At 33.4% G+C, this 13,249-nt stretch overlaps 2 protein-coding genes and 1 long non-coding RNA gene across 4 annotated transcripts; 1 reads left to right on the top strand and 2 right to left on the bottom strand.

Annotated features, from left to right (window-relative positions):
• The first annotated feature begins 7,096 nt into the window (after positions 1-7,096).
• Positions 7,097-7,850, top strand: LOC124455680. Its single transcript, XR_006951984.1, has 2 exons — positions 7,097-7,130; positions 7,697-7,850. It is a non-coding gene; the product is annotated as an uncharacterized LOC124455680 (long non-coding RNA).
• Positions 7,851-9,037: 1,187 nt separating this feature from the next.
• On the bottom strand, positions 9,038-10,545 carry LOC124455428. 2 transcript variants are annotated; one of them, XM_047006073.1, is made up of 4 exons: positions 10,389-10,545; positions 10,145-10,320; positions 9,887-10,032; positions 9,038-9,758 (listed from the first exon to the last, which is right to left on the bottom strand). In XM_047006073.1, exons 2-4 carry the CDS (start codon positions 10,294-10,296, stop codon positions 9,484-9,486), a joined length of 573 nt encoding a protein of 190 aa, XP_046862029.1. In that variant the 5' UTR covers positions 10,297-10,320; positions 10,389-10,545; the 3' UTR covers positions 9,038-9,483. The 2 variants fall into 2 exon arrangements, with proteins under 2 accessions (XP_046862029.1, XP_046862027.1); XM_047006071.1 differs by having other exon boundaries at positions 10,145-10,545.
• A 2-nt stretch (positions 10,546-10,547) lies between these two features.
• LOC124455429 lies at positions 10,548-12,651 on the bottom strand. Its single transcript, XM_047006074.1, has 6 exons — positions 12,119-12,651; positions 11,907-12,029; positions 11,665-11,818; positions 11,201-11,432; positions 10,680-10,999; positions 10,548-10,585 (listed from the first exon to the last, which is right to left on the bottom strand). Coding segments are annotated over exons 1-5 (513 nt in total). The 5' UTR covers positions 12,122-12,651; the 3' UTR covers positions 10,548-10,585; positions 10,680-10,998.
• Positions 12,652-13,249: the final 598 nt, after the last annotated feature.

The following is a 13,249-nucleotide window of genomic DNA, read 5'->3' as shown; positions in this document are numbered from 1 at the left end:
TATCCACCTCTAACAATTTCCTCCAACAACTTGCTTTAACGGATGCTATACGTAAATGTAAATGAAGATCTGTGTTTTTTAACTGTAGAGAGACTTTTTCCTGTTAAAATATTTACTAAGAATTGTTTGCTCAAAAAAACTGCTATGAACTACTTCTCTAACAGTTGGTAATTTTAGAATATACATCGCACTTTTGCATAAGACTCGGTCGCAGCAAAGAATATTTAATAAATTGATAAGAAACAAAATAAATTCATCTTTAGCGGTGAATTACTCCCTCTCACATCAAATAATTCCATGATGCAGATTAGATGAAACAAATTTATTTAGTAGTCGCGTCCCCAGTCGCTTTGGCACACTCCAATTCTCTGCTAACTACAAAAAATTGGCCAAGAGGTTTCATTTTTTGAAATGTTAAAAAGTATGAAAAATACTCTACGACATCAGTAATTACCGTAGCTGCGTAAAAGCACTATTGATATTGCGCATTTAATAAAAACGACAAGTTTTTTTAAAATAAACATGTTTCAACATCTCATGATGCCATCGACATGATATCATCGACACTGCAGATACTACATTCACACTCAAAATCAAAGAAGCACTTCACATTAACAAAACTAACCCTAATCTCAACGTTCAAGTTTTTCGTTTTAACACTATATTCAGCCCGTAAATACTTTCATCATTAAGTCTAACCACTATTTCATTGTAATATAATAATCTATTCATAAGTGTATAAATTGTATCACAGTATCATATTACTCATACATATTCATCACATACATAATATTCCTTATAATACTGAAGATGGCATCATGAGATGTTGAAACATGTTTATTTTAAAAAAACTTGTCGTTTTTATTAAATGCGCAACATCAGTTTATACAGCTATGTGGTGTGACTCAAATGTTTTCCTCAAAATTGTATGGATATTTACGATAGCAAAAGCCAAATAGACGAAAAATCAAATGATGTGATTAGTGAATAGTTTAATATAGAAGTAATATTTTCAAAAGCATGTCATTACTTTAGGATTTATATGTAGATAATACTTTGAATCTTCCAGGAAACGGCGAGTAAAACTGTTATGCCATGTTAATTTTTTGGAAGGAAATTGAGATCCAAGATAGTTTAAACGTGGCATAACGTTTTACTTTAGTGTGTACTCTACGCTACAAGGAAGATACACAAACCCAACTAACATAGGTATTTCAGTTTATTACTCTGAGTAAAGCTACAAAAATCTTATCGAATTGTTGGTTCGGAATATGTAATTGGTACCGTAGATGATAATGTAGATGTAAAACAACATTGAAATTAAGTCAAAGATATCGACGATAAAATATAAGTAATATATGTTCATACAAAATGGTTATTTCCTTTAGTTCCGAAACTAATATTTTTCATTGACGAAGATCGTTTGACTGATCTGTCGTGCAAACATTTACAGTGCTATGTGTGCATTGCAATATCAACTGCTGAGGCGGATGTTATGGAAATGGAATGTAAAATAGAAAAGTTTGTCAAAATAGTCACCTATTTAATCATCATAGTACATATTACAAAAGTTGTAAAAAAGCGTCTTAGTTAACAACAAGAAATATGAGAAATACCAACAGCAAGACTAGTTTGCGAAACAAAATTGAGCTGTTTATTTAATAACTATGATTTAGCTAACTCAGCGTCTCATTTGTTAAAAAAGCAGTTAACTTCTGTTATTATGATCACAGACGTAATATGACATTAGCCAAAATGTTTTCCTAGTATTAACCCTAACGTTTTCTTATACTTTGGATAAGTTATTTTAAATTTTGCATTGTTAACTGACTTTTAAGACGCAATCTTAACAATTATTCTTATATTGAAAACTTGAAGATGAAATTTAGAAATTAAGGAGTTCATAACATATGCACTATAGTCTGGTATAAGCATCCACGACGACGAAATACTATCCAGATCACAGTTTATACAGGCTAAATTAGGATTATAAATTAGGATATAAAACATAGATGGATGAATTAAATTTTAGATTATTACAATTAAGGCTGAGAGAAAATTTCACAAATGAAACTAAAACCGAAAACTTTGCCTCCTTTGCACGATTGGTAGAGTTGATGTAAATCAATATTCAAAGTACACAGAGACGTATAATTTCAATTCGTTTATCCAAGTCGCTCACACGTTAGCTCAAACTAAATAATAACTTAATCATGCAATGTGGTTTCAAAATTTCATTATAAAGAATTTGGATCAATATCATTAAAACTTTCATACAATTGAGGAAGCTGAAGTAGTTTTGTAACTATGTAAAGTAATTCAAGTATCGGGGCCGGTTGCACGAAGCCTGGATAGCATAATCCACTGGATAGCGAAAATTTTCAAACTTGTAAAAAAGGTATTTATATTTTCCTTTCTACAAAGAAATTTTGTAATCTTCGAAAGAATATTTTATTTCGGTGATTGCACTGTACAAATCGTTTATTTTTCACTTATAAGAGATTTTATAAACGTTCAGAAAAATTTGCTATCCAGTGGATAACGCCATCCAAGACTCGTGCAACCGACTCCTGATCTTTTAAAGTGATGTGATCATTTGATTTAACTTGAGCTTTCTGTATATAGATTTTTTGTGGCTCACAGTTTTAAGCAAACAATTAAACTGCTAATTCATTTCTATTTACCTAACATAGGATATTAAACAACACTTTTGCTATCTCGAACCCCACACCCCCTAAGCGTCTTGACAAATATAGTGACAATAAAAATATGCAGATGTAGTTTGTGGTGCAGTAAAATAAGCACAGTTTAGCAAAACTGTTTAAAAGTATTTATGGCATTAAATGTTTATGCAAACTAGCTAAAAGATAAGGTTTAATACTTTCTACTGCCTTTCTAAAAGCAATTTACATTGACGTATATTGCTTGAGTGAAACAAATACTTGCCGTGGAGTCCGAGTTTGTACATGACATTGTCAATTGCTCAGACGGATATTAAGAAAGAAATGAAAGATGGATTTTGGTCGAAATAGCTTGCTATATTACAATTTCTTGAATAATATTAATAAATATTGAAGGACTAACTACATATTATAGCTACTTATATGAACTTTAAAACATAACTATTCCATCGTTGAGTTATTTAAGTATTTTGGAATTATTTTTGTCTATCATTTTTTTTTTGTCACAGCAGCCAGTTATGTACAGCTCATATGAGGTATTATGAAGCGCATGCACCCTTGGTTTCACCCTTAGAATACAAGACATTTAAAATTGAATGGACAATATTTTCCTGAAGAATACTCTTGCTCATGTAGTTCTTATATTTGTTTCATTTGAAAGTACTACAACTGTGTACAACACATTTTACTGACAGCTGAAAGCTTATGTGACCCAACATTTCATTTTTTAATATTTCTCGTTGTCATTCTAGATGCGTATTTTGAATTGTCCTCTATCCCAAAGTTATGTTATATAATTTTCAGCGCTGTCTAATGTTATAAGCAGGCAAACAAAATCTGCTAAAACTTAATGGAGTCGTATGTTTAATACCGATGGTTTAGCTAACACAGCTTCTTATTGGTTAAAAAAGCAATTAGCTTGCTGCCATTATGTTGACATAAGTAATATGATATGAGCTACAAAAATTCAAATGGAAGATTGGAATAGTGCAAAAGTTTTCTTTTACTTTGCATATGCTATATCCAATTTTGTGTTATTACCTGACATAAGAAATAATCTTATAGAGTTTTTCTTATATTAAAGACATAGAGATGAAAATAAGGAGTTCAAAACATGCGCACTAGTTAGATTTATTGTAATATAATATGATATGAGCTGCTTAATAAAATATGTCTGTAGCAATACTGTTTTCCTATACTCTGGATAACCTAATTTTAATTTTGTGGGCGTTTACTTGTCATAAAGCAGAATTTTAATGATAATTTTGAAGACTCGAAAGTAAAGTGTAGAAATTTTTGAGTTTTATAGTCGTGTAATATATTATTAGCATCATCATGCATTGAGGAAATTGAACACGGAAGTATCTCGTAAAATCTGTTTTTTGTCTTGTTTCATGTCTTGATTAATTGTCTTCCGAGGACATCTAATGAAAGGGCGACAAAAAGATGTGATTGGTTAAAAAAGCAATCAAACTTTACCTTTGAAATTATAGTCCGGCAGGTTTGTGCATTTTTATGGGAGAATTGTGGGTTATAGGCTTAAAGCACCAAATTTAACCCATTTCTACATTTTGACACGCTGAAGAAAACTTTCTATGGACCCCATCGTGAATGTGCCTGTAAACAGCGAAAAACGATTCCTTATTGAGACGTCGTGTAACGTCACTAAATAATTTCTAAAATTGTTGTTTTTAATGTTTGAAAGCACCAAAACCACAAACAATTTTCAATTTTGACTTGTGAAACAAAACTTGCTGTTGATGCTGGTGTGATTGTATTGCACTGTTTTAACAACAGTGAAGAACCCTGCCTTTATTGCTGCATTACATGACGTCACTAAATAATTACAGACTTGTTATACGTCTAATACAGAGACGTTTTCACTTTCACCGCATATGAATTGCTAGAAAAGGAATACTGAGTAATATTAACACAAGAAAAATTTTGTTCGCATTAACGTAATCTTGCCAGGGACTAACTACCTCATGAACATAATGCTGTGCACGGCATGCTGGCTTGTACACACTTGAATCGTCCTGTGCAGCCCTTTTCGTTTTTGCAGACACATTTGAATAGGTCATGACAACATTTGGAATCTTCCGGGACCACCACACAGGTTCCGAATTATATGATGAATCTTGTTTCCAGCCCCATATGTTTACATATGGTAAAGTTGGTGAATGCCCCGTTGACGTACCCCAGACATAGCCAGCTATGTATACTGTTCTCTTAACATGCTGTAACAGAGCATCTTTTGTGCATGGAATATGTTTGATAGATCTTTCTTTCCGTGTGAATAGACCTTTGCGCGAATAAACATTTGTTTATAACACGGTAAATTATAGCATGCCACCTTATGGCTACAGATTTCCCAATCATTAAAGAAATCAAGTGGTAGTTTTTCGTCCAAAATTTCCTTTTGGGATCCATGTTTTTGACAATAGTTCCCAGGCCCTCTTGTATATCCAGTTAGTTTAATAGATATCAATGGTAAAGACGATCTCGCGAGCGACATTTCAGTCATTGATGTTGAAAAGCAAATCATCATTGTTTCGATTTTCTCAACAGAAATTAACATCCAAAATCGTAAGTAAAGGACAACTGAAGTGCATTCATGAATGTCAAATATCAAAATCAATTTATGAGAGTATGTGATGCGATTTATGACAATATGGCGTATGGTAAGAGATTGATGCTTCTAAAATTGTTGTTGCCGAAGGACTTTTAGCTATACGTGGCCTATAAATGTCACAGCAACTTATGTCAGCAATGTTAGCTAGACAACATTCAAAATACATGGCAACATTACAAATGCACAGCAACTTTTATAAATTAACGACAACATTTCAAAAGCTCGCGGCAACATTTAAAAAACTCACGGTAACATTTATAAACTCACGGCAACATTTATAAACTCAATGCAACATTTCAAAAACTCACGGCAACATTTAAAAAACTCGCGGCAACATTTGAAAACTCACTGCAACATTTAAGAATACGATGTCTATGAGCATGAAAATTATGAACAAAGCAGTTTTTCAATCTTAGAACTAGAAGGTTAATGACCAATATTCATTATGTTGCTCGAAGCCGAGTAAAAACAATGGAAGGATTATATATAACTGAGCTCTGTGAAAGTAAGATATCTGTTGATGAAAAAGTTGGGAATGAAATGCAGTTATTATGCAATCAATACAAGTTAGATCTTTGCTTCACTCCTTTGTATGTCGAATCCTTCTGACTTAAACATATGTTACCTAAATACAAGATCTTTACACAACATGGGGGTCAATCCTGCGATAATTGGGGACCATATTCATATATTCAGTTATGCCAGGCTGATTTTTTTTAAAAAATGAAATTTTTTTGAAAAGAAATTAGCCAGGCATAGCAGAATATATGGATATGGTCGCCCCCCCAATTAAGACAGGATTGATGCCAATGTTACACAAACACATTGAAGATGTGCAAAAAAACATAAATTATTCATCTGTGTATATCCTGATATTTAGTGAGTCAAAGTTTATCTGTAGCGATCCTAAAAATGTGTGCAAAATGGAAGGCTATATTCCTTTTTGAAATCATGCTGCTTCCCATTGCAACCGTTCATATTATGGTACAGCTGTTTACTATACAAAATCAATATTAAATGGATATCCTTGTGCACAAAATGTAAATGGCATGGAGTTTACAATCATAAAAACATTCCAATGCGCAGAATGAATTATTGGAATATACAAATCACCAAGAATTCCTAACTTACAAATTTTAACAGTTCTACGCACCATCCTTCAGGAAAATTTCACCAACCAAATAATAATGATGGGAGATTTAATGTGAATTGGCTGGATGACACTAATCGACAATCAATTTACGACCTTATGATTATTAATAATGGCCCTTGGCAACTAATAACAGATTACACCACAGACAACAAAACTTTGATTGACCACTTATACACCAATGTAAAGAAAGATGAGCTTCAAACAGATACTCTCGAAACTTACTTCAGTGACCATAAGGAAATCTGGGCTTAAATTAAGGTAAGGAAATGGAAGAACCCATTACTGTAATGAGATGATTTTTAAGTATGACCATTGACGACTTTTAATAAAATGATAAATGAAGACAACCGCCTCATTGACATAGTAGACAAATAGCGTACAAAATATTCATCGGTCGACTTGCTTTTCATAAACAAAAAGGTAAGTAATTTACACTTTTGTTCTTCCGTACAGTTTATTCATTGTCATGATTATTGTTTTTATTTTTTCTTAGATTGCTAGCAGCGTATTTTACAATTAACCCCATCAAACGAATCCTAGAACATCAAATAGCTCAGGTAATTGTTTCTGCTGTAAATTAACTGGTTTAATAATCTTTTACTCACTCTATTTTGAACTTTTATTCACTATAGTCTTCAAAATGCTTGGGTCTGCTCTCAATAAGGTAAAAATTGTATCATTATCATCATAAGTGAAACTTCGATTATGAAAATACCTCGTGCCAAAGGAATGAAGTTCATTTAACAAAATTTGCATTGTGGAAATGCTTATAAATTACTGAATGATAGACTCCATTACGAAAATTGAACAAAATTTGATTATTAGTATGTTCTGTAAAGTGCCTAACAAACATCTTTAAATGGTTGTATAAAGATGAACTTAGCAACGTCAAGACAAACAAAGCAAACAAAACCAACAAAAATTGCAATCATAACAAAACAGAACTCCTTAGCCACTCTTTCATAAATTTGGAACGTCTTGGAAATTGATGCGATCGTTCATGGAAAAAATGCTGAACTGAAAGGTCTAGTCTTTAGTTAAAGAGCATTCCAAAGCTTCTTAAAACATCCACAATGGCAAAGAGCTATAGCATGGATTGGAAGATGCTCAACTCATTTTTATAGATTCAGATAATTGGTCTTATATCACACATGGTATCTTGTCACAAGCCTGTTGGCTATAGACAAATGTCAATACTTTATATTCATGTAGCTATTTGTTATTTTGTAGCAATGTTGTCGATGTGTGATTGTGACGGTTAACCTCAGCGAGGAATATATTTTGTAATTAACTATAAAGATGTTTGTGAAAACTTACTTGTTTATTTTGATGCCTTTAAAGTTTGATGTTGGGTACGATAAATATATGTATAACACCATTTAAACGTCTTCATAAATTTATTTTATTTCATTACTTGTGTCAGATATGTATTAATGTGTAAGGGCGTCCAATCAAGCTGCCCAAATGTACACTCTGCGTACCTTCTTTTAATGCCTGCATTAAAAGTTTAAAGTTTAAAGTTTTAAAGTTTAGACTGTGGAAAATATGATTTCGAAAAAATTTCGAAAAAGAAAAACAAAGTTTTTCTGCGGTTTGAATTAGCTTGCTTTTGAGTAATTTCCGCGCTTCTGAGGGACTTAAAACGAGAGGTTTGTGACGTCATTTAAGGAACGTTTGAATGCGCTGCATACAAAACAACACAGTGTGAAATAACAATTCTTTATATATTGCTTTGAAATTAATATAAAAATTGTACGAAACATGTCGACATCCGATTCTGAGTCGAGTACAGCAACAACAGCGGAAAATATTGAATTGAACAGTCGGGAATTCGATTTAGAAGACGAAGATCAATCGTCATCAAATGCGCTCCGAAACACCGATGGCGATTTTGAGTACGGCCAAGCTGAAGCGTATGAAAACGAACCACTTGCTGATGATGACTGGTTAGAAAACTATAATAGAGAGACAGAAGAAGAAAGGCGCCAAAGAGAAGAGCTCGAACGCAGAATGCAAAATGAAGTTCCTCTTGATTCTTGGTAAGGAAAGTTGGAAAATTTGTTTATTGTTGCCGAAGCTTTTGACAGATAACTTTCGTAGCTGCAATTGTGGTAACTGCCGTGTTCCTCTCTTGCTTAATTCAAAAGAATGTAGGTGTTGCCACGAAATTTCCAATTGCATGATTGAAATGCAAGATCATATGGTGGTATCTGAATTAGGAAGGCAGCCAAAATGCATCACAGAGCATCCAGGATTTGATGCCATTTGTCTCAATCGATGGGCATTAAATTTAGCTGCCAATCTTTACCAAAGACGAGATGGAGTTAGATATCGTAAAGAATTCTTGGAGCAAAGGTTTGTTAGAATTAATAGTTAAATGTCTCTGTCTGGGTTATCTATGAATGCACACCTTGCAAAATTTGTATTTTATGGACTCTTACCTGTTTTAATGGACCTTGTGTATTATGCCTTTTTCAGGTTTTTTCGAGTTGTTGCATATAGACAATTAACAAGAATGGTACATGGCATTCTTGAGACAAAGAATTCCACTTCCAGCTTGTGCTTACCATGTTATTCGAACAACTTTTAATTTAAAAAAAATGAACACTTTGCAGAGTATGAAGAGGACCATTTGTAAAATAACATAACATTATATATCATTTTAGGTGTTGTTTGCATGAGCCCAGCTAGTAGGGATTCAGTGAAGTGTGGAATGATTTAAGCCACTCTTGATATATTGCATCTTTGATTCACACTTATACTTGTTATACAAAACATACAAAATTACAATTCCTTTCTCTTTATTCTTTCCATGCAGTCAATTCACACTTCACTGAATCCCAACTAAGTGGGCTCATACCACCAGGTCCTAAAAAACTGGTTACTTTTGGTTTTTTGGACAGTTAATTATATTTTTATGGCCTTTCATCCAATTCTTGCACACAGTGCATCGAGGTGCTGCTCTCTCATTTTCCTGATTAGTGATCTTTTCTTGGACAGGTGAAACTTCAGCCATATCAAACAATAAAGTGAGTCAGTTCCAAAAATAAGATTGAAATTAACTCAAAACAAGTAATGCCTTTTTGTAAAACCTGGCTTAGTTGGGGGAAATGTACAGCTGGCATGCTTTGTCTTCTTGCTTTTTTCGAGATAGCTTCACTTTTTGATTGCTTGTCCAACGTAGAATTCATTGGCAATGGAGCCATTCGTAAAAGATCACCTTTGGCTTTTTCCAATGTTTCCTCATCAATGAGTGCAGAGCACAACACTTGATATATATCTTCAACATACCCTGGAGGAGCAATGTGCAAATTATTCAAAATTTTATTTTATGGTAATCATTTCTTATTAAGGCTTTGATTATTATGGCATTTAACACATGATATCAGGCAGTAAGAGAAATATATTAAATAACCTTACCAAAATCCTGAGCAACTTTTACATTTCTTACAACAGCTTCACCATTTTTAAATTTTGGATAATGCACTTTAACCTGGGGAACTCCATTAACCTCTTGATTATCCCTGTCCAAATTTCTGTTGAAGTGAGTTACAGCAAGGATATGCCTTCATGAAATATAAAATTGCATTCAATTTCTTGAAAGAGTTTAAATTGGCACAAGGGAATAAAAATTGTAATGATACATAGGTGTTTCATCACACATGTTTCATAGAATACCTGCAGAACATCCCAGGAAAAGAGTAGCTTATCATTTTGGGTGCAAACTGGTTAAGAACTGAGTGAAATCCCTCCAATGCACTTGTTTGAGACATTGGAGAAGCTTTCATGATTCCAGCAATCAACCTTGGTTTAGTTAAAGCTGCACACATTTTATTGTATGATATAGATCATATCTACATTTAAAATAGCAAATAGGTAAATAATTTTAAAGAAGATAATCACATAATTCAAAGAAATGTACCTGCACAAGAGAAAAACTAATGATTTGAGGTATTGTGCAACAGAATGTTGTATATGCACAATATTTGGCACTATGTCCAATGGAATCGTGTCTTCCATCCCCAGCAATTGCAATAGGCTGTTTACATGCCATCACTTTCTCTATCAAACTGTCTTGGTATTTTTCCAGTAGATCACCAATGCAGGATATAGTTTTTCCTACACAAAATTTTAAAAGACTTTCAAGATTTTCATTTGATTGTGGTAATTTCTTTACAACTTTCTTTAACCCCATCGGATAAGTCTTACTTACACTCTGGTGAGAGAAGTATGTACTCAATGAAATGCATGCCAATCCCATGTGCTGTAGAACTCTGATCACCTTTGTGGCAGAGGCTCCAGAAGTCAAAATACCAAATGACAATAGCAAATTTCCAGCAGGAATTGAAGTCTGCTCCACATTTTTGATTGGAACAACTAACTTTCACTTTTGCCATTGAACCATTTTGCAATATTTCAACAAGAACATCATCTGATTTGCAAATTGGGCAGAATTTGAAAAGTGCAAACAGTTGGGTGAAGAACGCAATGAATTTTTTCTCTGTTCTCAGGTTGGTGTCTTTGTTGAGCACTCTACAAAAGAAAAAAACTCAATTTATGAAATGCAATAGTAGCTATCAATAAATACAATTACATACTGGCACACATTATTTATGTCATCAAGGTAGTGACTGATTATATAAGCTGTTTAACTTTGATTTATTTAACAATCACAACTATTTAAACATTGCCATGATGATTGATACATTACAGTTCTCATCCAAAAATTGTTACCATTTAAATGTTCTTGGCTGCTCTGATTCAGAGTCGACATCCATGTCACTAGATGTGATTATCTCTTCTGTCTCAGTCTCATAACTTTGTTTAGCACCAAGATCACTCTCTGAGTCTGAGTCACCACTAAGATCATTTGGGTCCAAAACCTCCTCAGCAGGACAACTATCAACATCAACCACTTTGCTCCTAGTTGATGATTCTTCATTGCTGCGGTTGTTGTAATACTCATCTATGAAATAAGATACTTCAGTAATGCGCAGCTACACAAGGTTGATTAAGTCCATATTTCCTAGTAATTAACTGCAATAATTTTCCAGGGGTGCGTGCGAGCTTAGTTGATAGTATTGTAGAAATTGAGGTTATTAAACATGGCTGATCCTATTACGTTGGCAAATCTTCTCTTGACCTTGAACAATACATGAAATAAAATTAACAGGCGTATTATCTTAAAAAACACTTACCCATTGCAAGCATATCCATATTAGAACTGCTTGCATAAGTTCTGCTACACTGAAGCTTATACTTTGCCCCAAGCCATAAGTTCCTGTAACGACGTTTCTCTTTCTCAAGTTTTAAACAATTTTGGCATTGTAATTCACATTGCACAGCTACTTCCTAAATTAGAAACAACAGCAATACATATACAAAAACAATAATTTACGTTAATCTTTACAGCAGTGGCGTAATAATCATATAAGTTTACCTTCTCTAATACAGGTTCATCACAAGTTGTTTCTTTCATTTGCTCTTGAGGTTCGCTACTTGTACTGGGAATATTTTCTGATCCAACCTCTCTTATATAATCAGAAATCCACTTTCTTTTCATCTAAAATGGCATATATTTATGAAATATACTCTCACACAGATTCCAGGTAAAAGGTAGATATGCATATGCATAATTTTTAACGTACTCACCATTCTGCGATCTCTTGTTGTAAGTTCATTGTCATCTTTTCGAGGATAAATGCTCGGGTAAGCAACGATTCCGAATTCGTCTCGAATGAGTTGAGGTGCAAAATTACTTTCTGATTCAAAAAACGAGCCGAATTGCCGAGAAAACGAATCTTTTCCGACAAACTGCGGAATTCTTTGTAGGGACCCACTTATCGCGAGCAGCTTTCACAAAGTTGACCCATCGCTTTCTCCTATGCTTAGCTTCGCTTCTTTCGTCGTTATAAAGTGGTATGCGATGAAGTGAAATGACTTTCTCCGAACTGGCTACGTTAGAACAACCAAAAACTACACATCGATCTGGCATTTTTGTGTTTGTTTACATGCATAAAAAGTGTAAGTTGTTTTGGTAGTTAGTCTGTATTCCTTAAATGACGTCACAAGTAAGTCCCATGCCACGGATTAGAGCTCTCGACATTTTTTACAAAACGTTGAAATTCAGGTTTTATTCGCACCTTTGCCGAAAGATAACTCAAAAACGAAAAAAGTTATTCAAATTCTGTAAACGGCATTTATATTATTTATCCAAAATCTATTTGTGAATAAAAAATTGAAAATAGTTGTATGTGCTCTTTAAGAATTCAGATTATGTTCTCAAATTCTTTTAATCAACTTCATTGAAGTGCAGATAAAAGCTTTTCTTTTTAAATAAATACAACTCATTTATATTTCATTCTCACGCATATAGTAGTGTACTATATATTCTGTGTGTAATCAAGAAAAATCACCACCTTGTTGGAATGAATATGTATTACAAGAGCCTATTCGATTTTTAACGAGCTGCAAAATGACAAACTCCCCATTTATAAAAATTTTAATCCTTGATCAATGCGTAATGTGCGTTATCTTATGTCTTTTACAGAAATATGACGCTCTCAACAGTATACATAATATTATCATAGAAGACAAACAAACATTGCCATGTCACAAATAATCTTAATACGCGTGAGTCAATTGATCGTGACGACAATAAACTCAAAATTGAGTGCATGCTACATATTGAAATACCTTAAATATCGAAAAATACAGATTATCGAGTGTTAAACAAGTCTGTATAACTATATGAGCTAATGCTAACATAACCTAACGTCACAT

The sequence above is a fragment of the Xenia sp. Carnegie-2017 genome, unplaced genomic scaffold (genome assembly GCF_021976095.1).
Source record: "Xenia sp. Carnegie-2017 unplaced genomic scaffold, XeniaSp_v1 HiC_scaffold_4, whole genome shotgun sequence".
In the NCBI taxonomy this organism is placed as follows: Eukaryota; Metazoa; Cnidaria; class Anthozoa; order Malacalcyonacea; family Xeniidae; genus Xenia; species Xenia sp. Carnegie-2017.
This window is presented reverse-complemented; position numbering and strand designations above follow the sequence as displayed.